Raw genomic sequence first — 26,488 nt, forward strand, 5'->3', positions numbered from 1 at the left:
TCCAGGAATTTAAAATACCGCACCCCTTCTCCAGCTCCTCTGTCTTTTCCTATGTTGAATTCTGATATACCTGCCCTAGAGCAAGCAGGCACAGAAGGAAATGAGGATATGGATGGAGGCTGCAAAAGATTTTTCACCTCCACTCTCTCACCCCAGTAGTGAGAGCATAACACAATATGCTAGCTTTCAGCCCTTCCTTTTGGTGCACAACTTGGGCCATAATGCCCATGAAACCTTCCCTAAAATCCTCTACCCAATGAAGGTGCGTTTTCACTCCTAAGTGAGGGCCAGGGCTTTCTACCAATCCAAAGCAGAGAGTGCCACACCGCTGTCCTCAGGCTTCAACTTCAAAGCCAAAATTCTGACTTGGAATGCAAAGTCTGCCAAAAAACATTTTTCAGACTGAAGGGGTGTCCTCACTCCTAAGAGAGGGATGTCTAATAACAGTTTGATGTCCGCGAGCCAGAGGAATGCAGACTCTACCCCCTTACTAATTTCTTCTCTCAAATCAAAAAACTAATTCTAAGGACAGTCAGATTTGCAGATTGCCCTGAATCCTACAAGACAGGTCTACAATTTTGCTTCTCAGTCTGTCTTTCAAGTTGGTGCAGTTGAAGCACATGTCTCGAGAGGGAGGGCTCTCAAAGTCTGTTATTCCTACTTTGCTAAAAGGAAGAAGGGCCGCTGCCAGAAACATTTACTATCATACCAGGAAATCCTCCTTTGCCTGGTGTGAACACAGGCAATTCAATCCCAGAGATTACATTGTGCCTCACATTCTGGCCTTCTTGCAATACAATTTTGACCAGAATTTTTAACCTTAAAGCAGTAGTAAACCCGACAATAGTAATTTTCTGGTGTTACATACATACACAGCAACACGCACAGGACAACAAGTAACAAAGTTGGACTGCGCATTATTTTTTTTCGATTGAGTCCAGGTAGTGGTTGTAGGCCGACTCACACCAGTTCTATGATGTGGAGGACCCTACCTGGGAGGGAAAATAAAAAAGCCCTTAAATCCCATAGCACCATTAGTACTGAACATCAGTGAAAAGCTCTATAAAACAGCAATACCTCCATCTTATAACCAGTAATATACTAGGGCCAGACCCAGACATTTGTTTGACCAGGTATTTGGGTTCAGTGACCCCTCTGCTAGTACCAGGAGTACCATGTACATGGAAAAAGAAATAGGGAAATCAAAGAATAGAGAGATACAGGAGGGAGGAGAATGGAAAAGAGAATAGTAGGTCTAAGGAAGAAAAGAAAGTGGTTCCGCCCAGGGGTCAGACCCTCTCGAGCCTCAACTCCACGTGACTGGTACCTGCAAATAGCTAAGCCAGGGAGACCAAATATTTTCAAAATGCGATTGCTTGTCCCGCAAGACTCTCATAATCCTTTTGTTGAGCATAACCTAGGTGAGGTTGCACTTCTTAAAGGCAATAACCATACTTTTCCAGGTAGATGCAATAGCGATTTTAGCAGCTAAAAACAGAACATAAATCAAAGTCTCTGTTTGTCTCTGGACATTCTCAACCGGCCTGTTTAACAGTGCTTTGCTCACGTCTTGGTGTATACTGTTAAGTCAGGGCTGTGATTCTGCAAGGTGTTTAAAAAATTTTCTGAAGAAGGCATCTCCAAGCTATGTATAAAGTACGATATTCCTTTGTGGTCTAAGTCCCCAATGCGGTAAAGGCCCTTGTTCATCCACTGGTGAAACCTATCAGACTGCATGCCCGGTAGGAAGAGGGGATTGTGAAACAGGGGGCTGCAGGTATGTGGGGGAGCACAAGGAGCAATCTACAGGTCATGTCCCATACATTTTTGGAATGGGGGAGCGTAGAGCACGAGATAGCTTTGCAATGTTTTGGGGGTAACCAGAGCATTGAATCTATTGCAGTTGGAGAACAAGCTAGGGCTTTTAAGGATGCCCAGTCTGGCCTATAATGTCTACTATGGAGTTCGTAAAAGCTGTGCTAGCTGTGCCACCAACTAAAAATTCCTGAAGTCCGAGACTCCCATACCCCCCAGGTCTGTAGGTGCATACATTGTGGTCCAAGCCACTCTGCTACCCTTGGCTCCCCAGATGAACTGAAATGTTCGTGAGAGTAACTGTTGCGTAGCAATTAATGGAACTTGAATGGGCAAGGTTCTAAAGTAATATAGCAACCTGGGTAGGACCATCATTTTAACCAAGGCGATCTTCCTATCCATGATAGACCTGCATCCGACCGCGTCCTCCCATCCAAGAGTCTACAGAACAGGGCTGGATAATTTGCCTTTAAAGAGAAGAGATGGTAGGAGTCAATCTAATGCCTAAATAAGGAAGTGAAGTTTTTTTGCCATTTGGAATAATAAAAACAGTGTAGCGCTTCAATAATAATAAGTGTAATCAACACAAATTAAAAAAATAACAGGACAAAGAATCGCACAGAACTAGATGCCTGAAAGTAAAAGTCCAACATAAGGCACTCATTCCACTATGTTGATGGCATAGGAGTGGCCAAACCGTCACATGGAAGGAGAATGGTGTGCTAGACGAATATGTTCATGCAGGTAGACTTGATTGTAACAATAGTAGATAAATACTTCTTACCGGAACAGTTGGACTCACGCAATCATATGACGGCTGAGTCTAGAAGGCTTGGGGTCACAGTCAAGGACCAAAGAGTGTGAAGAGAGAGGTCAGTTGAGCTGGTGATGGAGCTCCAGGCGGTTGTAGACTCAAAGATGGGTCCTTTCAGATGGAACATCAAAGGTCGAAATGGTCAAGCTCAAACGCAGCCCGTTGGACCAATACTCCAGCCTCCCCCGAATGGGGAGGGGGGTGTTTGTGAGGTTTTAAACCAAAACCATAGAAAGAAGGGAAAAGAAAAAAAGGCTCCACATGGTGCGGGTCAAACGATATAAAAACGTTGGTTTATTGAAGTCAAGAGGTAACAAATGACTTAGTGATCACATAAAAAAACAAAATGAACTTAAAAGCAATGTGGGGTACCAACAGCTCGCCCGACGCGTTTCGACATATGTGTCTTCAACTGGGGCATGTTCGGGGGAGGCTGGAGTATTGGTCCAACGGGCTGCGTTTGAGCTTGACCATTTCGACCTTTGATGTTCCATCTGAAAGGACCCATCTTTGAGTCTACAACCGCCTGGAGCTCCATCACCAGCTCAACTGACCTCTCTCTTCACACTCTTTGGTCCTTGACTGTGACCCCAAGCCTTCTAGACTCAGCCGTCATATGATTGCGTGAGTCCAACTGTTCCGGTAAGAAGTATTTATCTACTATTGTTAAAATCAAGTCTACCTGCATGAACATATTCGTCTAGCACACCATTCTCCTTCCATGTGACGGTTTGGCCACTCCTATGCCATCAACATAGTGGAATGAGTGCCTTATGTTGGACTTTTACTTTCAGGCATCTAGTTCTGTGCGATTCTTTGTCCTGTTATTTTTTTAATTTGTGTTGATTACACTTATTATTATTGAAGCGCTACACTGTTTTTATTATTCCATCTGTTGAACTTTGTTTGTTTTTAGTGTTGGCGGCTGTTTTGGCTGTTGTGGCCACTTTTTACAAACCATAGCGCAGTGTTTTCCCCTTTTCTACTTTTTTGCCATTTGGAATGGGTATTGAGGTAGGCTCTGGAAAATCAATTCTAGCAAGTTAACGTTCATTGCCTCTGACTTGTCACAGTTGACAATGAGGCCTACAATTTTGCTCAATCAATTATGAAGGCACCAGGCTATCTTTTCCAAGGATGCATTAGTCCTTCACTTCATTGTCCTACTATCCCTTATGCACTGCTCCAAAACATCTAAATAAATAAATCTATTACCTGAATTTAGTTAGAACTATTAGGCTAGCTCAAAGAAACAGCTTTGTCCGAGAGACAGATCCCCTATTCTGCCCTCAAGACCTTTGCAAGGGACTCTTCGCTTCCAAATACACCATCACTTGATGGATAAGAATTTTTTACCTCTAGAGCTTACACACTCTAGAGAAAATCTCCCCCAGCGCTTTTACATGCCCACTCCTTCAGATCGGTGGAAGCTTTCCCATGCTTTCCAACACATAGCCCCTGTAGCTCAGCCCTCAAAGTTTACCAGGTTGACATCCAATCTTCTGCAGATGCAGCTTTCAGCTGCAAGGTTTATACAGTGATGAGTGAAGTTGTGTCTTTGACCTTTTTTAGTTGACGGGTCTTTTGGCAGTTTTGTTTGCCTAATTGATGGCCAACCTTGTCAGCCATTGCTTGGGGATATCCCAGGATCTATGAATAATTTGCCTGTGTCCTGTACAGTGCAATTGAGATAGGAGGAGTTTTGACTTGCCTGTAAATTCCATATTTTGGAGTACAGTACAGGACACAGGCCAACCTCTCCATTTTCAGGTTACTCTGCATTGCTTGCTAGAAAACTGAAGACGCACAGAGTGAAGTAGGGTTATAGGGCAGGCAGCCAATGGGAATGTCCTCAAGCTTTGGCTGCATCCAATCACCTGAAGTTATAAGTCTAGAACACACCGGGTCTATGAATACTTTGCATGTATCCTGTACTGTACTTCCAATACATGGATGCAGGACAATACCGACAGTCCCGTCTGTCCCTGTGTTTGTTATAAAGTGTATCTGACATTTGAGGTTAATGCAAATACCTGTATACATTGCCATTCCAAGGCACCTCTGCAGAGCGTGGTCCCCAACTCTAAATTCTGTGAGCTCCTAATCTGAGACATATCTTTAGCATGAATACATTGTAAACAGGCATACCTTGTAGGTAGCCCCTTCCTACTTAAAGATGCATCAAAATCTTGAAGTTTAGGCTTCATTCACACCATAGCGTTCCGTTTAGTGGGTGGAATCGCCATGATTCTGCCCTTGAGTCGTAAACTCCGCAAATTGCGGGAATGCGATTTGCAGCTTTTCTGAATTGTCCCGATTCTGCCTGCACATCTGAACACCATGGTGTGAATGAAGCTGTAGAATTGCCCAAGGAAGCTCAAGGCCCCAGTGTAAGTCTGCATTTGTTATGCTTTGATATGCAGTGACATTTAGAAAGTACTTTAACCGAGATTGTTTTAAATTTTTATTTTCCTTTATTTACCATAACACTTTTATTTTGTAGAGTGTAACACTAAAATTGGACAAATTCCCTACTACAACACATTTCATAATTTATCAACCTCAAACAAACAACACTGTGGTGAGTACTTTTATTTTTTATTTTTATTTTTTTATGTATTTATTGCAGAAAGTCATTTGGAATACAGAAAATATGAACTGAGCAAAGAAACCAATCAGAGTTTTTTTAGTGACTAAGTCATTGCCGTAAGTGACTGGTTTTGCATATGATCATTGCTTTTTAACTGGCTTATTGGTTGTGCCAAAAAAGTGTGTACATAAAATGTATATCATTGCACAAGTTACACTCTAGTTAAACTATTTTTTAATGGATTGGTTACATTTTACTACCTCTGACAGGTTGTATTTGTTTCTTATGCCCTGTACACACGACCGGACTTTCCTGCAGAAAAGGTCAGACGGAATCATTCTGTCGCATATTCCGATCGTGTGTGGGCTTCATCAGACTTTTTCTTTCTAAAATTCTGACAGACCTAGAAATAGAACATGTTTCAAATCTTTCCGCTGGAACCAGTTCCTATCGAGAAAACCACTCATCTGTATGCTGTTTCGACGTACCAAAAAGGACACAAAGGCAGCTATTTGCTACTTTCTATTGAACTTCCTTTTTTCTAGTCCCGTCGTACGTCATCGCATTCTAAATGATCGGGCTTTGGTGTGATCGTGTGTAGGCAAGTCCGTTTTGGCGGAACTCCGTCAAAGTCCTTCGGAGTTATGTTTGACAAGAAGTCCGCTCGTGTGTACGCGGCAGTTTTCCTAGTGTCCCAAAGAGGAGTGAAGCCTTCTTTAAGCAGAACCTAGATTCTAAAGCAGCTCATAGATTATACGATTTTCTTTCCTGCAACCTGCCGGAAGAACACAGCAATTGTTGCTAGCAGCTATAGCCGCTGGTTATGGTCACATGCTACCTGTACCAGGAGTCGTTCAGCTCTGAAGGTGGTGAACCACATACTAGCCTGGACAGAGGGACATGTGCCGATTCTATTGGCAGTCCATATCCCAGGAGTAGAAAACTGGAAGGCAGATTATCTCAGCCGCCAGCAGATCTGACCGGAGGAATAGTCCCTACACCCAGGGGTGTTCCAGGAAATTTGCCAATGTTGGAGATGGCCAGAGGTTGACTTACTGGCATTCAGGTTCAACAACAAACTACAGCCGTTTGTGTCCCAAAAAAGAGATCCTGCTCTGGTAGTTCCATGGAGCCAGCACTCCCTGGTTTATGCTTTCCCTCCGATTCCTCTCAGAGAAAGGGTGGCATCAGCCCAGCCCAGAAGGCCCTGGTTCCGGAGATTGAGAGACTGACAGTAGTCTGGCCATGGACGCTTCCATGTCACCCAATCTACTGTCTCAGGGTCCTATATTCCACCCCAATTTACAGTCTCTAAATTTGACGGCATGGCTATTGAAGCCAGGGTGTTAAAGGACCATGGCATCTCGGGACCAGTGGTGTCTACCCTAGTGAATGCTAGAAAAGCTGTCACTAGGAAGAGCTAGCATAAGGTCTGGAAGACTTATATTGCTTGGTGTGAAGCCAAAAAATTGCATCTTTGGAAATATGTGATTGAGAGAATTCTCTTTTCTACAGTCAGCTGTGAAAATCGAATTGGCTTTGAGCACAATCAGAGGTCAAGCTTCGGCCCCATGAGTATTCTTCCAAAGGCATTTAGCCTCCAATTCTCTGGTCCAAAACTTTATGCATGGGGCAACTTGCTTACTCCCCCCCCCCCCCCCCCCATTAGGTCACCTATGTGTCCTTGGGACTTGAACTTGGTGCCGTCTGTGTTACAGAAACAAACATTTGAACCCATCAAGGAAATTCCATTAGACTTGCTGTCTAGCAAACTACCCTTCCTGATGGCTATCACCTCAGCTAGAAGGGTGTTGGAGTTGGTGGCCCTTTCATGCAGGGAACTGTACTTGATCCTCCACCACGACAGGGTTGTGTTATGACCTGTTCCATCCTTTTTGCCAAAATTGGTGTCGGCCTTTTAATTTAAATCAGGACATTATTTTGCCTTCTTTTCTTAATCGTACATCACGGGACACAGAGCCATAGTAATTACTATGTGGGTTATAGGCCACCTTCAGGTGATGGACACTGGCACACCCTAAGACAGGAAGTCCACTCCCTATATAACCCCTCCCACTACAGTTTGTTCGCAAGTGCCTAAAGTGTTGGTCACGAGTAAAGATGTGCTGTGCTGTGCTGAGCTCCACTGGAGCAATCTTTGCTGGGGCAAGCTATGCAGCCGGATCCATTCAAAGTGTATTTTTGGGCTGAATTGAATGGTACACGTGCTTCGTGGTGGAAGAAATTAGCTTTAGCCTGTAACGCTTCTCTTTTTAGAGAGCTGGAGCTTGGGATCCAGTGCTTTTTTGTTTTTTTCAGCCAGTCTTTTTCTGGCGGGGTGCTATTACGGGTCTGGGAGTGCGGATCCCCCGATAAAAAAGGCCCCAGTTCCTGAAGGTTTTTTAAACCGAGCCCACCGTGAGGGGTGAAGATTGGGTCTGTTGGTTTTACCACAGAAAACCCTGCGGTGGGAAAGGTAAGTGGAGATTTCTATGAAATTTTTAAGTTTCTTATGAATTGTCTCCTTTTAAAAAGTAAATGTTGTCATGCCTAAAAGTCGCCACTGGGGGCTGTATAGAGCACGTACTTTGTCATGCTTCCTCAAAGATCATGCTATCTCCACAAAAGCTGCAGATCTCCCTCCAGCTAGCAGCCCAGGCCTCCAGTAAGATTGGGGGGGATTTTCTTACAAAAAAACACCCCCCATCTGGACAAAGCTCTCCCCCTCTCTCTGGATAGGGGGAAATCAAAATGATCGGCAATGCCACTCCATTTTTTTACCGCCCCTGCACGGCGATTTGATTACCAGTTCTCCTCCTCATCACCCCCCCCCCCCACACACACACACACACACACACACACACACACACACACACACACACGCACACATGCCAATCCAGTTGGAACGGAGTCCCGTGCGAAAAAGACCCTCTTTTGAAAAGAGGGGGGGGGCGATGTGGTGAGGGGGCGGGGCTTAGCGCGGCGTTGGCTTGTGGCAACGTCCAACATGGGAGTATGTTTTAAAAACTCTATTTTTTGCTGGCTGCAGCTGTCAGAGGGACACAAGCAAAAAGGGGCATGTAAGAGGTTGGTGACACAGGCATTCCCTTGGCACATTGAGCGTTTAATAGCAGTGGCAATTGCTGGACTATTTGTTCAAGCAGTGGATGTGATTTCTTCTGGTAGTACCTCTGCATTTGCGCATTGGGCTATGGTCAGAAGGAGGGGTAGAAACACTCCAAAAAAAAAGGCTCAAGAGCGACTCCAAACTCTAAAAGGCCTAAACTCCTCTCTAAGATTGCATCCTCCCCTGAGAGATCTGAGGTGGCTGGTCAGAGTGAGCCATCAGGGACATCAGGTGTTGCAACTGTTTCCAACACTGCAGCCCCTGTCTAAATTACTGAAGAAGTTTTTTCCTCAACCATTTTAAGATTGGAGCATAGGTTAGCAGCTTTACTCACATCCCAGAGTGGGACTAAGCACGATAGGTCCCCTTCCTTTACTCAGGACCCTCAATCTGAGGAACCAGGGACGGGAGATGAATTGTTCTCAGGGGACCGGGAAGAGGCTGATGACGACTCTTCTGAGGGGTCAAATGCAGAAGGATCAGTTTCTCAATCTGAAAGATTGATGGTACAACCTCTTACTGAATTGGTCCGTACCCTTAACTGAGTCGGTCGACAAACCTTTTGTTTGGATTAACACAATATAATGTAGCGCTAAAGTATACTGTGAGAAACATATGTGACAAATAAAGAAAAAAATAAAGTCCAAATATTAAGTGAATAGAAGAAGTCTTTTGAATCCTTATAGGACATAGGATGTGATTATACACAAAATGTGGAGGCTGGAAGGTGATCTTGAAGACATTCAAAAGCAGTGGATTCTAAATAAAGGCAAACAAGGTGGGTACTCTTACCGGAACCATAAGGTTAAACATGCATATAGAGATGAATGGATCTCCACGGAGCTATAAGCCATTGAAGTTACTGTAAACCTTCTTAATCCAAGGAGGAATGATCCGTGACGTCCCCAGGATTCTTATTTCTCCAAGGTCCCGATGCAATGGACTTGAGGAAAACTCAACTCCGACAAAACCCAAAGGTGATGGGTAGATCCAATCTCGTATAGAAAATCATATAGAGAACAAAAAAGAAAAACAGCTTCCCATAGTGTAGATGAAAAATAACGGATGGCTGGCTGTTGGCATAAAATCAGCAAAACACAGGATAAAAAATATATTTTTTAAAATAAAATCGTGATCCCATAAAAACAAGCAATACAGGGAACAGGACTACCACACCCTTCGCGTTTCCTCCCATAGGACTTCAACAGGGGAATGAATGGCTTATAGCTCCGTGGAGATCCATTCATCTCTATATGCATGTTTAACCTCATGGTTTCGGTAAGAGTACCAACCTTGTTTGCCTTTATTTAGAATCCACTGCTTTTGAATGTCTTCAAGATCACCTTCCAGCCTCCACATTTTGTGTATAATCACATCCTATGTCCTATAAGGATTCGAAAGACTTCTTCTATTCACTTAATATTTGGACTTTATTTTTTCTTTATTTGTCACATATGTTTCTCACAGTATACTTTAGCGCTACATTATATTGTGTTAGGTTTATTTAAGAATTTGGTTATATTCGTATGTAGCTGCTGGTTTATACACTTATTTTTTGGGTTAGCGCAATATTTTCTTCTTTTTCTTCACATTTGTTTGGGTTCACTAAAGCCTCCCCAAGCTGCGCATGCCTTTCCTATCCATTCATTGCTGAAAAAGCTTATGTATTTGAGTGAGATCACCCAGATAAGCATTTTTATCCTCCTAAAAAGTTTTCAACACTTTAGCTTATGGAGGAAAAATTCACAAAAAAATGGGAGATACCAGCAATTGATGCCGCTATATTCTCTGTGAATAAAATTTTGACTTGTCCGGTAGATAGTGCTCAAATGCTTAGGGATCCAATGGATAAGAAGTTGGAATTCCTATTAAAAAAACACTTTTTCTCTGGCAGGTTCAGTAACATGGTGTATGTTAATCCTTGAGAGACCAGTTTAAACAGGTGCTCAAGATTATACCTGATCAGCAGGCCCAAGATTTTGCCGAGCTACCAGGGGCGTTATGTTTTGCAATAGACGCGATTCTATTCTCCAGGCTTCATGCCTTACGCTGGGGCTGGTGCATATGCGCAGAATACTTTGGCTGAAAAATTGGTCACCCGAAGCGCCCTGCAAAAAGCTCCTGGCTAGTTTTCCTTTTCGCGGTGAACGGCTGTTTGGGGATGATCTGGATAAGTACATCCAAAGAATTTATAATCTGGAAAAGTACCCTTTTGCCAGTTAGTAAAAGGAGTAAGCATATTTCATTTAAATGAGACTCTTCTCCAGTGCCAGGAGCATCTTGATGGCCTCCACCGTCAAATTCAGGAGGGGGTCAACCTCAGGGGAAAAAAGAAGTCCTGGGGAAGGAAACCTACAAAACAAAATACTAAAGCCTCCTTATGAAGGGGCTCCCCACTCACTTGAGTGGGGGGAAGACTTTTGCAGTTCTCAAGGGTCTGGCAGGAAGAGTGACAAGACTAATGGGGGGCTTCCTCAATTATGCTAGGGTACAAACTAGTGATCCGAGAGTCCCCGCCTCTTCTTTTTCTCAGATCAAACGTTCCTAGGGATCCAGAGAGAAAAGTCTTTCTTTTAAGCATTGGACCATCTTTTGTCTCAAAAAGGTGATATTCAGTGGTCCCCATAGGAGAGCATGGATTGGGGTTGTATTCAAACCTTTTCACGGTACCCAAACCAAATGGAGATGGCTATTGAGACCCACATTCTGAAGAATTGTGGGCTGTCAGGTTCAGTGGTATCTACCTTGGTTAATGCAAGGAGGCCTGCCTCCAGAATCATATATTAGAGTCTTGAAGGCATATGTCTCCTGGTGTGAATCCAAGTGTTGGCACCCCAGGAAGTACCGTATTTGCCGGCGTATAAGACGACCCGGCATATAAGACGACCCCCTAAAAACCTGCACAGTTAAAATGTTTTGCCCGTACTCACCGTTTAAGACGACCCCCCATTCCGAGGCTTCCGACGCTTCATATCCCTCTTCTTCGTTCTTGCTGGAGCCATTTCCTTCTTCCTGGTGCTGGAGCCAATCACGGCGAGCAATGTATTCTATTAATGAATACAAAGCCTGCTGGGATTGGCGGAGGCTGTTACATCATCAGCCCGCGCCTCACTCTCAAAGCCAATCGGAGCAGGTTACTGTGTGTAGCCTGCTCGGATTGGCAGAGATTGCTACTCCAATCCGAGCAGGCTCTGTATTCATTTGAATACATCGCTCACTGGGATTGGTTCAGTGGTATATACTGTATGTAGCCGAAGCTACATACAGTATTACCGGACATCTAGAAGGCATCCCAGCAGCTGACCCGGCGTATAAGACGACCCCTCCTTTTTGCTCAGTTTTTTTAAGTGTAAAAGGTCGTCTTATACGCTGGAAAATACGGTATGTCATATGTAGAATCCTTGACTTGCTACAAATGGGGTTAGATATGAAGTTGGCCTTGAGTACTATCAAAAGGCAGGTCTCGGCCTTATGCTTTTGAGCCGATACAACATATTCCCTTGGTCCTTTTGACAAGGAAACTATTTTTTATTTTTTTTATTGTACATCATGGGACACAGAGCAGCCTAGTAATTACTATGTGGTTATAGGCAACCTTCAGGTGATGGACACTGGCACACCATAAACAGGAAGTTGCCTCCCTTTATAACCCCTCCCATACCGGGAACACCTCAGTTTTTTTCACCAGTGTCTAAGGTGTTGGTCACGAGTGAACATGTGCTCTGAAGAGCTCCAGTGGAGGGATCCTTACTGGATTTGAACGGCCTCCTTAGACCGGATCCATCCAAAGTTGCCATTAAGGCCAAGGTGGATGGTACCCAAGCCTCATATATGAAGCATGAGGTTTTGCCTGTAATGCCTGTAATGCCTCTCCATGGAGGGCTGGACCCCAGGACCCAGGGCTTTTTGGTCATGCCTACATTACCTAAAGTTTTTCCTGGTGGGGTGCTAATACAGGTCAAAGGGAGTGAAACACAGATGGGTGCGGTGGTGGCTTCCTGTGTTGTATTACCTTACAGCTTTGGATGCCTAAAAGGAGTCAGTGAAGATTCCCCACATAGCCATGTCATTGTTAGATATTGTCCTGCCATAGCCCCAGCCCTAGTCTTTACTTGCTTTTTTTATGATCAGGCGATCACAGAGCCTCCCCTTCTACGGGTCTGGACTGGAAAAACCTGAATGCCGCCTGTGCGCGCCGACTGCTGTTCATTTGAAATGGGGCGGCGGGTTAGTGGCGAAGGAGCGTGGTTTAGGCACGGTGCCGTGTGCGGGACGTAGCATCCCGGTAGAGCACACAGCGCAGGTACTGGGGACGCACCTGAAGCATTTAAACAGACGCCTCTCATTAACCAAGATCTCTATCAGATGAACTGAAGAGATGGAAGTCTGACAAACAGGACACATGAGCGCTGGGGCATGTAAGGGATGCATGCAGGCATTTCCAGTACAGGAAATACATTGTTACTCAGCACCAAGCTTAACTTTATAGCGCCATTGTATGCTACACTATTGCTCAGCAAATAGTGCATTATTTAGTGCCTCTGCTTTTTTGCTTGGCACTATGACTTCCAAAAAAAAAAAGACACCATAAAAAAAGGTACTAAAAATTCCACCCCCAGGCGCTAGGAACTCCAGTCATGCCTCCACACTGTCATCCTCTCTGGAAATACCATGTATGGCAAGCCAGGGTGAGTCATTAGAACCAATTGGTCGTACAGCTGCTGCTTCTCACATATTGGCCCCTATATACGTGACTGAAGATGCATTTTCCTCCACCCTGCAGGGCCTAGAAGGAAGATTAGTGGCTTTAATCGCATCCTTCATCCAAAAGGATAGGAAGCGTGTTAGATCCCCCACCCCAGACACCTTACCAAGGGAACAGTGGGTACAGGATGAGGTGTTTCCCTTGGGCTATCGGGAAGAAAAACAAACCGATTACTCCTCTGCGGTGGAAACAACAGTAGATGAACCCTTTTCAGCCTCACAATCTGAGAAATTGCTGGTACAATCTCTTACGGAGATGGTTCATTCTACTTTCATGTTACCCCTAACGGAGTCTGCTGAAAGTTCAGTTTCTTCCTTGGGTTCTTTAAAACCTTCACAACTTTTCAAGCGTTTCTTGTCCATGCAAAACGATGTGGGTAGTTATGGCGCTCCACTCAAGCTTCTAATGACCAATAATATTAACATACATGCTTGTCTGCGTCGGATGGGGAGCTGTTGAACGCCCCCATAACGGAGGATGAATTGGCCTCTGCACTGGAACACTCCCATAATAATAAAGCTCCGGGGGCGGATGGCCTCCCATCCGAGGTATACAAGCGTTACGCTGGTGTTCTTCTACCCACTCTTTTGAAAGTTTTTAACAACGCCCTAGAGACAGGGGTCCTGCCTGCTTCTATGAACGAAGCAATCATCATTGTACTTCTAAAACCGGGTAAGATAGCAACATCACCGGACGCATACAGGCCCATCTCCTTGCTCACGACGGAGGTTAAACTATTGGCTCGGATCTTGGCAACGAGATTGTCCCTGGTAATCCATAAACTGATCCATAGGGATCAATCCGGGTTTATTCCCTCACGTTCGACTGCCCTAAATATTCGCCGTTTATTTCTAAACCTACAAGTCCCTGTGGATAACCCCGGGAATCAGGCCGTCCTCTCGCTGGACGCAGCTAAGGCCTTCGATAGTGTTGAATGGCCTTATCTGTGGAAAGTGATGGAAAGGATGGGGTTGGGCAGTACATTTATTAGCTGGGTCCAACTACTATATGCTAAGCCCACGGCTAGAATTAGAGCTAATGCGGAACTCTCCGAACCATTCATGCTGTATAGAGGCACGAGACAGGGGTGCCCTTTGTCGCCCCTGCTCTTTGCCATGGCGCTTGAGCCACTGGCAGCAAGAATGAGATCGGCTCCGGACATTGTTTTATTCTGCAGGCCCACTGGGACGGATGTGGTATCGCTATACGCGGATGACACCCTTATTTACCTGGGGGACACACAGGGTTCCCTAACAGCAACTATGCACTTGATTACCCTATTTGGTACACTGTCCGGTTTTAAGATAAACTGGGACAAGTCTGTATTAATGCCCTTGTCCCCTTTAACGGCACCTCTACCCCCATGCGCAAACATGATGCAGACGGTTGCGTCCTTTAAGTACCTGGGGGTTCAGATATCCCCCGAGGTGACTAACTACGCCGATCTGAATCTTCTGCCGCTATTACTTAAGTTCAGGGAAAAATGTAAAACTTGGTGCAAACTACCGCTATCGGTAGTGGGAAGGGTGAACCTCATCAAAATGGTATGGGCTCCGCAGTTGCTCTACGTTTGTCATAACTCGCCGACCTGGATTCCGAAACGTTGGTTCGATAAAATTGACTCTCAGTTTAGGGAATTAATATGGTGTAGGAAGATGGCCAGGCTTAGTTTACTTACCATGCAATATAAAAAGGACGAAGGGGGGTTGGCACTACCACATGCTAGATTGTATTTTTTGGCTTCGCAGCTTCAACATTTGGGTGGTTGGGGATCGGATGATCCCCTGGACCCGATACGCAGGATACTTGATGACACTGTCACCCCGGACACAGCATTGTCCAGGTTGGAAGCAGGCTTCCCTCATATGGACAGGAGTTCCCCAACTATTATATTACTGAATACCCTGTGGTCCCATGTTAAACGACTGCTACGAATACGTGGCTTCCTTGGTCTCACCCCTATTTGGCGGAACGCTAACTATGGCGAGCTTTTTAAGCTCAAGGGATTTGGTAACTGGAGAAGGAGCGGCCTCCGGTACTTCTCGCAGTTGTATAGTGGCAGGGTGCTGAAGTCCTTCATGGAAATACAGGCTGAGTTTGGTATACCACGTAGGGACTTTTTAAAATACCTACAGTTACGACATGCGCTACAGGCGCAAGCCCGCAGTATGCAGCTTTGCCTAACGGATCATGCTGTAGTACAGGGGATATTCATGCAGACTGAACGAAAGGGTATGATATCTAGGGGGTATGACATGCTTCTTGACGCAATGCAGGACCCGGCACATCTTCCATGTCGGCAGAAGTGGGAGGCGGACCTGGGGCCTATGGACGCGGAGACCTGGAACCTTTGCTTGTCCTCCGCTCCGTTGGTGTCGGTATCGGCCTCCCATAAACTCTCCCATCTAGATCTACTGCATAGGGTGTATAGGACGCCAGTTAAACTGCACAGCTGGGGTGTTAGGGGGTCCCCCCTTTGCCCAAAATGTATGCGTGACCATGGGGATCTCATGCATATGTTCTGGAGGTGCCCGAAACTAAAAAGGTATTGGGATGAGATCCTTGACACTATCTCTTCTGTATTCTCTGTTGGTATTCCGCGGTGTCCGTTGGTCTGCCTATTGGGGGCCCTAGACGAAGAATCGTTAACGCCTTCGGCTCATACTGCCATTATTCGGTTATTATACGTAGCCAGGAAATTAATAGCACGATTGTGGATAACACACAGGGTCCCCACCAGGCAGCAATGGACGGACCAAGTGAACCAGATGCTGATCAGGGAAAAAATAACATACCAACACAGAAACGCACCGCACAAATTTAATGCTATGTGGAAGGGATGGCTCAAGGTTCCGGGGCTAGCCCCCCACCAACTTATACAGGACAGACTTTTACAGGGCTGAATGTGGGTCCAGGGGCTTGTGCATGGAGGTACATAGACACTCTTGATCTCGTCATGGGGCTAATTGTATGTCTCTCCCTCACCCGGCATTTGTGGGGGGGTGTGAGGAGAAACCAGCAGGACTGGGTGGAGGGATGCTGGACGTTGTGCATAACATTGTACTTGTATAGTTGTCTCAAAATGCAATATGGTCTCAGAGAGAGTGCCACTTTTGTTTCTATTCTTGGTTTATTTTTCTTATTTTTCAGTTTTAATGACAATGCCTATGTCTCAGCGGTCTACAAACCGGGTCAATTTGTACTTTGTATTCCCAGTATACCTTTAGACGTAAAAAACAATGCTGCTGTACAACTGTATTTTCTATCTATGTTTGGTTTGTACCATATATGTTTTGCAATAAAAACTTATTTGATTTAAAAAAAAAATAATAATATTAACATATAGTGAAAAAAAAAAAATACTTCACTTAAGACCAATCATGTACGATACTGTACACAATATGAAAATTAATATAAAAATGTAACAATTAATTTTTTATATTGTGTACAGTATCGTACATGATTGGTCTTAAGTGAAGTATTCTTTATTTTTTCACTATATGTTAATATTATTGGTCATTAGAAGCTTGAGTGGAGCGCCATAACTACCCACATTGTTTTGCATTTTATTGCCGCAATCTAATAGGTTGGAAATTTTAGGTAGTGGCAGCCCTCTCGTTATACAATATGACTACCTCATCCATAGCGCAAACCTACCTCTTTTGTCATAGCGTAAACCTATCTTTTTATATATCTATCCATAGCGCAAACCTCTGTCCATGCATTACTAGAAAATCTTCTTTATGCTGAATGGGATCACCCGGATAAGCATTTTCTCCCTCCAAAGAGATTCTCAGTCTCATTCTCTTTTATCCCATGGAGGAGCAATTCACCAAAAAAATGGAATGAACCAGCTGTTGACGCTGCAATTTCCAGTGTGAAAAGAAGTCTAACTTGTCCAGTAGACAATGCACAAATGCTTAGGTATCCAACAGATAAAAGGTTGGAATTCTTGTTAAAATCCTCTTTTTTTTTTTTCCTTGGCAGGGGCCGTTACTCATAGTTTCATAGTTAGTAAGGTTGAATAAAGACACCAGTCCATCCTGAGTGAGTGTCTACAATTGTCCCTATCCCTGTACATTGCACACTCATGTTGGTCCCTACCCTCAAGGAGCCCACAATCCAAGGTCCCAATTCATATACTAGGGCTAATTTTGGACAGAAGCCAATTAACCTACCTGCATGTCTTTGGATTGTGGCTGGAAACCGGAGTACCCGGAGGAAACCCACGCAGGCACAGGGAGAACATGCAAACTCCAGGCAGGTAGTTTCGTGGTTGGAATTTGAACCAGTGACCCTTCTTACTGCTAGGTGAGAGTGCTAACCACTACACCACTGTGCCAACCACTACACCACTGTGCCCACTGTACTCAACCTGCAGTCGCTGTAATGGGCATCTGTCAGTCCCTAAAGGACCAGTTTAGACAGGCCCTTAAAGAGGTCCCTGCACAGCAAGCCTGGGATTTGGCTGAACTACCAAAAGCATTGTTTTGCCATAGACACCAAAAAAGACTCTATTCACCAGGCATCCTGCCTTGCGCTTGTGCTGGTACACATGGGTAGGATCCTGTGGTTAAAAAATTGGTCAGCCAAAGTGCCTTGCAAAAGGCTCCTGACTGGTTTTCCTTTTCATGGGGATCGACTATTTGGGGATGTTTTCGACAAATACATTCAAATGATTTCTAGTGGATAAAGTACTCTTTTCCCAGTCAAAATAAAGTATAAACGCCCTTCATTTAAGCGGTCTCTTTCTCCTGCGCCAGGGGCATCCACCGTCAGACTCTAGAGGAAAGCCTCAGGGTCAGGCCCAGGCACAAAAGAAGTCCTGAGGGCGGAAAGCTGCAAAGCAGAATTCTAAAGCCTCATTATGAAGGCACCCCCCCCCCACGAAAGTGAGGGGAAGACTTCTGCAATACTCAGAATTGAGGACAGATGGGTCATCTCCACTGTGTCTCTAGGATACAAACTAGAATTTTGGAAATTTCCACTTTTTGCCACATCACCCTGAAAGCGCCTAATCTTGTCTGATCTCGGAGGCTAAGCAAGGTTATGCCTGGTTAGTACCTGGACAGGAGACCACCTGGGAATACCAGGTGCTGCAACCATCTAGTTTTCTGAGGTCAAACGTTCCCAAAGATCCAGGGGAAAGGGCAATCTCTGTTTCGGGCACTAGACCAATTACTGGCTCAGGGGGTGATCATACAAATCCCCACAGAAGAGCAAGGTTTGGGGTTTTTAAAACTTCTTTACGGTACCAAAACTGAATGGAGATGTCAGACCCATTCTATAGCTAAAAAATCTAAATCAGTTCCTGAAGATCCGCTCCTTTCGCATGGAGTCCATCAGGTCAGTGGTTTCTATCCTACAAGGAGATGAACTTCTGGCGTCTATCGAAATCAAGGATGCATATCTGCATGTCCCTATATTTCCCACTCGTCAAGAGTTTCTGCAGTTCAAGGTAGAACAGCAGCATTTCCACTTTGTAGCCTTGCCCTTTCGGCTACCTACAGCACCCCGGGTGTTTACAAAAATTCTGGCCCCACCTCTAGCCAGGTTGAAGGCACATGGCATAAGTCTTGGCGTACCTAGACAATCTATTGCTAAATAGACCAGTCGGTGACTTGTTTGGAGCAAAGCGTGTGCATTACAACCAAATACCTGAAAAATCTTTGTTGAATTCTCAAATTGGAGAAGTCTTCCTTAAAATCACTAGAAAGGCTGGAGTACTTGGGTCTGATCTTAGACACAGCCCAGAAAAAGGTGTTCTTGCCTCAGGCAATGATCAACTCCATAAGAGAGCTGGTGCAGATGGTCAGGTCGAAAAGAGATTCCTCCATTTGCCTTTGTATGAGGTTGTTGGCAAAGATGGCTTCATTCGAAGTGGTTCCCTATATCCAGTTCCATTCGGGACTGTTGCAAAATGGTATCCTGTCTGCTTAGATCAAAACGGTTCAAGCTGTAGATTTGCCAATGCGGGTGTCCCCAAAGGTGTTGCAGAGCCTAATTTGCTGCTTGTTATCCGGGAATCTGCAGAAGGAAAAAGCCTTCATACCAGTTACCTGGAAAGTGGTAACGACAGATGCCAACCTTTCAGGTTGGGGAGCAGTACTGGAAAAAACAACTGTCCAGGGACGGGTCCAAAACCGAAAAAGCCTTGCCCATCAACATCCTAGAGATTCAGGCAGTGCATGTGGCTCTGTAGCCCTGAACATTCAGGTTACGGGGTTGTCCTGTCAGGATCCAATCCGGCAATGCCACAGCTGTGGGCTATATCAAATCACCAAGGGGGCACTAAGGGTCACGCAGCTCAGAGAGTGGTGGACCATATTTTAGCATGGGCGGAAAAGTAGGTTCCTTGCCTATTGGCAGTTTTCATTCCAGGAATAGAGAATTGGCAGGCGGACTACGTGAGTAGCCAGCAGATGTTCCCGGAGGAGTGGTCCCTTCACTCCGAAATCTTTCTGGCTATATGCCAAAGATGGGGGACCCCGGACGTAGATCTTTTGGCGTCCAGGTTCAACATGTAGTTGGTCAACTTTATGTCAAGGACAAGGGATCCATTCGCATGCGAGACATATGTGTGGTGACCCCATGGGGCCAGTTTTCACTGAGTTAGGCTTTTTTCCCTATTCAGTTGCTGCCGCGGCTTTTTTGCAGGATCAAGCTGGAAAGAAAGCTGGTAATTCTTGTGGCCTCAGCATAGCCCAGAAGGTTCTGGTATGCAGAAATTGTAAATATGGTGGTAGAGGATTCATGGTCTCTTCCACTACGGCCAGACCTACTCTTATAGGGGCCGATATTCCATCCTACCTTCCAAACTCTGTTTGACGGTTTGGCTTTTGAAGCCCACATTCTGAAGAGACGTAGTCTCTCCGGGTCAGTGATTTCTACCTTCGTTAATGAAGTTGGCTTCCAGAGTCATATATTATAGACTCTGAAAGGCTTATGTTTCCTGGTGTGAATCCTAGGGCTGGCACCTTCGTAAATATAACATAGGTAGAAGTTGGCATTGAGTACTATTAAGGGCCAAGTCTCTGCTTTATCGGGCTTATTTCAAAGATCGCTGGCTTTGCATTCTTTGGTCCGGGGTTTTATACAAGGGGTAATGCGGCTTATTTCGCCAGTTAGACCACCCTTGGGACTTGAACTTAGTTTTTTGCCGATATTGCAAAAACAGCCCTTTGAACCATTACAGCATACTCCCTTGGTCCTCCTGACAAGGGAAATAATGTTTCAGGTTGCTATACCCTCTGCAAAAGGGTATCGGAGTTGGCTGCTTTTTCCTGTAAAGAGCCCATATTTAATTAAGGTGGTTTTAGGTTTTCACCTAAACCAAGATATTGTCCTATCGTCGTTTTTTTTTTTTTCCCCAAAACCAGGTTCTAGGGTAGAGAACTCACTATATTGTCTTGATGTTGTGAGAGCGGTCAAGGTCTATTTAAAGACGACTGCTCAGATCCGAAAGACTGATGTTTTTATTATGCTGCCAGAGGGTCCTAGGAAGGGTCAGGCAGCTTCAAAATCCACTGTTGCTGAGTGAATGATTTTACAGGTAAGCTGTTCTAAAAAATCCTATTTTCTGGTAGCCATATCTTCTGCAAGAAGGGTACCGGAGTTGGCTACTCTTTCTTATAAAGAGCCATATTTAGTTATTCACAAGGATAAGGTAGTATTACATCCTCATCCTAACTTTCTACCAAAGGTAGTGCCAGGTTTTCATTTGAACCAGGATATTGTTCCACCTTCATTTTTTCCAGAACCTGGTTCTACGGAAGAAAAGCCATTACATTCTCTTGATGTGGTGAGAGCAGTCGAAGTCTACTTGAAGGCGACTGCTCAGATTAGAAAAACTGATGCTTTGTTTGTATTTCCTGAAGGTCCTAAAAGAGGACTGGCAGCATCGAAATCTACTATTTCCAAATGGATTCGACAAGTAATTGTTCAAGCTTATGGTTTAAAGAGGAAGATTCCACCTTTTGAAATCAAAGCGCACTCTACAAGGTCTGTTCGTGCTTCGTGGGCAGTGCATCACCAAACCTCCATGGCTCAAATCTGCAAGGCCGCAACTTGGTCTTCAGTCCATACATTTACCAGATTCTATCAGGTAGATGTAAAAAGTCATGAGGATATCGCCTTTGGGTGCAGTGTTCTGCAGGCGGCAGTATAAGCCCTTTGATCTCATGGTGCCCTAATTTTGTTGTCTCTCTCCCTTCAGTTGGCATTGCTCTGGGACATCCTACATAATAATTACTATGGCTCTGTGTCCCGTGATGTATGATTAAGAAAATAGGATTTTTCTAACAGCTTACCTGTAAAATCCTTTTCTTTGAAGTACATCACGGGACACAGAGGTCCCTCACTCCTTTCTGGTATACATGTGTATTGCTTTGCTACAAAAACTGAGGTACTCCCAGTAGTTGAAGGGGTTATATAGGGAATGGACTTCCTGTCTTAGGTTGCGCCAGTGTCCATCACCTGAAGGTGACCTATAACCCACATAGTAATTACTATGGCTCTGTGTCCCGTGATGTACTTCAATGAAAAGGAATTTACAGGTAAGCTATTATAAAAATCTTCTTTACTTTCAGCCTCGTTTGGCGGAAGAGAGATTCTTTGGATGTTGTCCAGGCATTCAAGGTTTATTTGTCTAGATCTGTGGAGATTCGAGAATCAGATAAATTTTTTGTTTTAGCAAAAGGACCCAAGAGGGGTCAGGCAGCTTCCAAGTCTTCCATTGCCAATTGGGTCAGTAAATTGATCATTCAGGCCTATGGTCTGAAATATAAAGCTCCTCCCTTTAGGATTAGAGATCATTCTACCAGGGGTGTAGGAACCTCCTGGGCTTTTTGCCATCAGGTATCTGTGGCTCGGATTTGTAAGGCTACTATCTGGTTTTCAGTGCATACATTCACAAAACTTTATCAAGTGGATGCGTCAAGCAGCCGAGGATTTGGCTTTCAGCCGCAGTGTACTTGCGGGTTGCCGTATAAGGTCTGATAGCTATTGTTTGGCAAGGTGTCTCCCTCCCCTCAAGGCTATTGCTCTGGAATGTCCCAGCAGGTAATGAATATTAGCCTAGCTCTGTGTGCATGATGTATGAAAAAGAAAATAAGATTTTTTCATCATACTTACCTGTAAAATCCCTTTCTTTGAGTACATCATGGAACAGAGGTCCCTCCAGGGCAGGACTTAGGTTGGTGGGGGCCCCTGGGCTTGAGTCACTTTCGGGCCCTACTTTCTATACATTACCATATTTATTGGCGTATAACACGCGCTGGCGTATAACACGCACCCCAAGTTTAGGAGGGAATTTTAAGGAAAATTTTAGGAGGGAAGTTTAAGGAAAAAACTTACATTTAGATGCCCATCAATGCAGCCTTATCTGTGTCCATCTGCAGCCTTGCCCATCTATCTGCAGCCTTGTCAGTGTTGCCTTGTCATTTGCAGCCTTGTCCTGGTGTCATTTGCAGCCTTGAAGTTTAAAAATGGCGCCGCCGAGATACAGAGACTTGTGTATCTCGGCGGCTCTCGGGTCATCTCGGCAGTGTAACATATTCGGTGACCCATCGCAGTTTGCTACGGAAGTGACGTTCCGTCGACGCCATCTTGGTACACCCCACATTCATCCACAGTAAGGATACACTAAGAAGGGATAAAGCAGACATGTTGTTGCACCCACTGGAGTTTTGCATTTTACACGTATTTATAACAGTAAAGTCAGTTTATATAGTGAAACACAGGACTTAGAACTCCGTCTGACTACTTAAATCTTGAATTTTAAAAGCGGCGGCAATCCTGCTCATCTCACAGGTTTGCTAATCTGACAGAAGTTCGCTGCTTTTAAAATTCAACATCTAAGTAGTCAGACGGCGTTGTAAGTACTGTATTTCATTATATACTAACTTTATTGTTATAAATATGTCTAAAATGTAAAACTCCGGTGGGTGTAACAACATGTCCGCTTTACCCCTTCTTAGTGTATCCTTATTGTGGACGAGTGTGGGGTGTAGCAAGATTGCGGCGACGGAACATCACTTCCGTAGCAAACTGCAGTGGGTCACCAAATATTACAGTGGCTCTCGGGTCCTCTCGCAGTCCCGAGTGGAGCCGAGAGTAGCCATGTTTCCTCGGCTCACAGTCACGCCCAGTCCCTATGTTATGTCCATCATAGGGCGGGACTGCGTGTGACTGTGAGCATAGCCGAGCCGAGTACACTCGGCTATGTATCTCGGCAGGGCCCATGGGCTTGAGCCCAGTCAAGCCCAATAGTAAGTCCGGCCCTGGGTCCCTCCCCTCTTTTTGAGGATTCAGTGCTTGCTACAAAACATAAGTACTTCCTTTATGGGAGGTATTATATAGGGGATCATTTCTTGTCTAAAGACCTTTGGTCTACCAGTGTCCATTCATCTGGACACCCAGCAGGTAATGAATATTAGCCTAACTCCGTGTCCCATGATGTACTCAAAAGGATTTTACAGGTAAGTATGACGAAAAAAATCCTATTTTTTATCTAGAGTTAATTAAATCATAATTACATTTTTCCCAGCTGGAGAAAGGAAAAAACTTAGACGGCCATGTTTATGAGTTTTCAATTCCTCCTATTGTTATAAAATAGAACAGGTTTGATTTAGTAGGGCAAATGAGAATGGTGAAAAGTATGTGTCTAATGCTTGTCCTTTTTAAAATTCATCTAATCTAAAGCTTATCTTCATTCACTTTTCAACAGCCTAATCCAGTGTTTGCTAAATAAGCAATTAGGGATGCACCGAATGGGTTTTTTGGTGCCGAAACCGATACCAAAAATAAATCTTCCTTGATCCCGAAAACCGATACTGAAACAGCACCGATACCGAAATTGACTATTTAAAAAAAAAAATATTTTTATACAGGAGATGGTCAGAGACTGGGGACATGCTACAGGAGATGGTCAGAGACTGGGGACATGCTACAGGAGATGGTCAGAGACTGGGGACATGCTACAGGAGATGGTCAGAGACTGGGGACATGCTACAGGAGATGGTCAGAGACTGGGAACATGCTACAGGAGATGGTCAGAGACTGGGAACATGCTACAGGAGATGGTCATAGACTGGGGACATGCTACAGGAGATGGTCATAGACTGGGGACATGCTACAGGAGATGGTCAGAGACTGGGGACATGCTACAGGAGATGGTCAGAGACTGGGGACATGCTACAGGAGATGGTCAGAGACTGGGGACATGCTACAGGAGATGGCCAGAGACTGCAGGCATGGTACAGGAGATGGCCAGAGACTGGGGACATGCTACAGGAGATGGTCAGAGACTGGGGACATGCTTCAGGAGATGGTCAGAGACTGCAGGCATGGTACAGGAGATGGCCAGAGACTGCAGGCATGGTACAGGAGATGGCCAGAGACTGCAGGCATGGTACAGGAGCTGGCCAGAGACTGCAGGCATGGTACAGGAGCTGGCCAGAGACTGCAGGCATGGTACAGGAGCTGGCCAGAGACTGCAGGCATGGTACAGGAGCTGGCCAGAGACTGCAGGCATGGTACAGGAGCTGGCCAGAGACTGCAGGCATGGTACAGGAGCTGGCCAGAGACTGCAGGCATGGTACAGGAGCTGGCCAGAGACTGCAGGCATGGTACAGGAGCTGGCCAGAGACTGCAGGCATGGTACAGGAGCTGGCCAGAGACTGCAGGCATGGTACAGGAGCTGGCCAGAGACTGCAGGCATGGTACAGGAGCTGGCCAGAGACTGCAGGCATGGTACAGGAGCTGGCCAGAGACTGCAGGCATGGTACAGGAGCTGATCAGAGACTGCGGACATGCTACAGGAGATCAATGCAGCCTCACTGTGCCCAGCAGCCTACCAGTGCCCACCATGTAGCCTGCCTGTGCCTCACCAGTGCATCTAAACATACACATATAAAAACGCACACACACATATATATATATAAAAACGCACACACATATATATATAAAAACACATACACACATATAAACATACAACACACATCAAAAAATATTAACAAAGTGCAGACAGGGAAATGCATATACTAATGTTCAAATATTAGTCCATCATCCCATCAACAAAAAACGTTTTGCTTGTAATCTCCAACGTGTTTTAAACACACCACACCGATATAGGAAAAGTGTCATCAGAGTTTGCAGGAAAAAAGAGGACTTCCACCACCAACACTACTGCCGCTTACCAGCTACACTGATCCCATCTCAGAGACCAGATATCGCCAAATCAAAAACGCTTCCTCTGAGTCAGGACTGCATGGAGGGTGTATCCTCTTTAAGCGCTTGGTTCAAATGGTTAGAAGAATCCTACGGCCACACCGCTTATTCCAATGGTTAGAAAAATCATACGGCCACACCGCTCATTGCCCAGCACATATAATAACGAAAGGAATCGCCATAGTGTGATATAGTCACGAAATTTAATATAATAAAAAAGATTGCACTTACATCAAGTAGAAAAAACTTTGCTTTGTAAAACAAACAAATTCGCCGGCCGGCTTAGTAACGCTGCCCGTCGCTTCCGGGTCCAGCGTAGATCGCGGTGACGTCAGTACGTCGCTCCTCCCTACGCCGTTTCGTTATAGGTAACGTCTTCCAGGGGCACAGGCGGCGTACTGACTCACCGCATTAAATAGCACTGTGTACAATTAACTCCGCCCCGCTCTGAGCTTCCATTGACCATGTCAGTTAAGGGCAAGATTCCCTATAATGTGGGCGGAAATGAGATCACTTCCGCCACATGTGATCAGCTGTAATGAGATCACTTCCGCCCCATGTGATCAGCTGTAATGAGATCACTTCCGCCCCATGTGATCAGCTGTAATGAGATCACTTCCGCCACATGTGATCAGCTGTAATGAGATCACTTCCGCCACATGTGATCAGCTGTAATGAGATCACTTCCGCCACATGTGATCAGCTGTAATGAGATCACTTCAGCCACATGTGATCAGCTATATTGTAAACAACATCGGCCATATTAAAACTAAAAGTAACCATATTAGATCTGGGCAAAAATTACTTTATATCAAACCGAACGCCAGGATATGCATTGACCTTGCGGCCAGCACATTCAAATCAATAGGCATATCGGAGCAAGGGAAAATAATTAATTAATTTGAGACAAAAAAGACAATATATAAATTATCTAAAAAATAAAATGAAAATTATTTTAAAAGACAAAAATATATATCTAAAAAATATAAAAAATTTTTATAAAATAAGGGAAAAAAAGGTTTAATTCCCTTACATTATTATTTCTACCTATAGGATTACCAGCCACTATTCTACACATTTCTGAGGGGAACCTATAAAAAATATAGAAAATATATAAGGACCCCATTTAATTCAAATGGATCATATATG

At 44.7% G+C, this 26,488-nt stretch overlaps 1 protein-coding gene across 2 annotated transcripts in view; it reads left to right on the forward strand.

Annotated features, from left to right (window-relative positions):
- PGAP1 (post-GPI attachment to proteins inositol deacylase 1) overlaps positions 1-26,488 on the forward strand; it is a 484,659-nt gene that overhangs the window by 242,165 nt on the left and 216,006 nt on the right. For both annotated transcript variants that reach the window (XM_077448710.1, XM_077448711.1), the window contains exon 13: positions 5,133-5,210. In XM_077448710.1, the coding sequence (XP_077304836.1) occupies positions 5,133-5,210 (78 nt within the window). The remainder of the gene's footprint in view (positions 1-5,132; positions 5,211-26,488) is intronic.

Source organism: Lithobates pipiens, unplaced genomic scaffold (genome assembly GCF_037356315.1).
Source record: "Lithobates pipiens isolate NorthernLeopardFrog02 unplaced genomic scaffold, aLitPip1_a1.2 Scaffold_22, whole genome shotgun sequence".
NCBI lineage: Eukaryota > Metazoa > Chordata > Amphibia > Anura > Ranidae > Lithobates > Lithobates pipiens.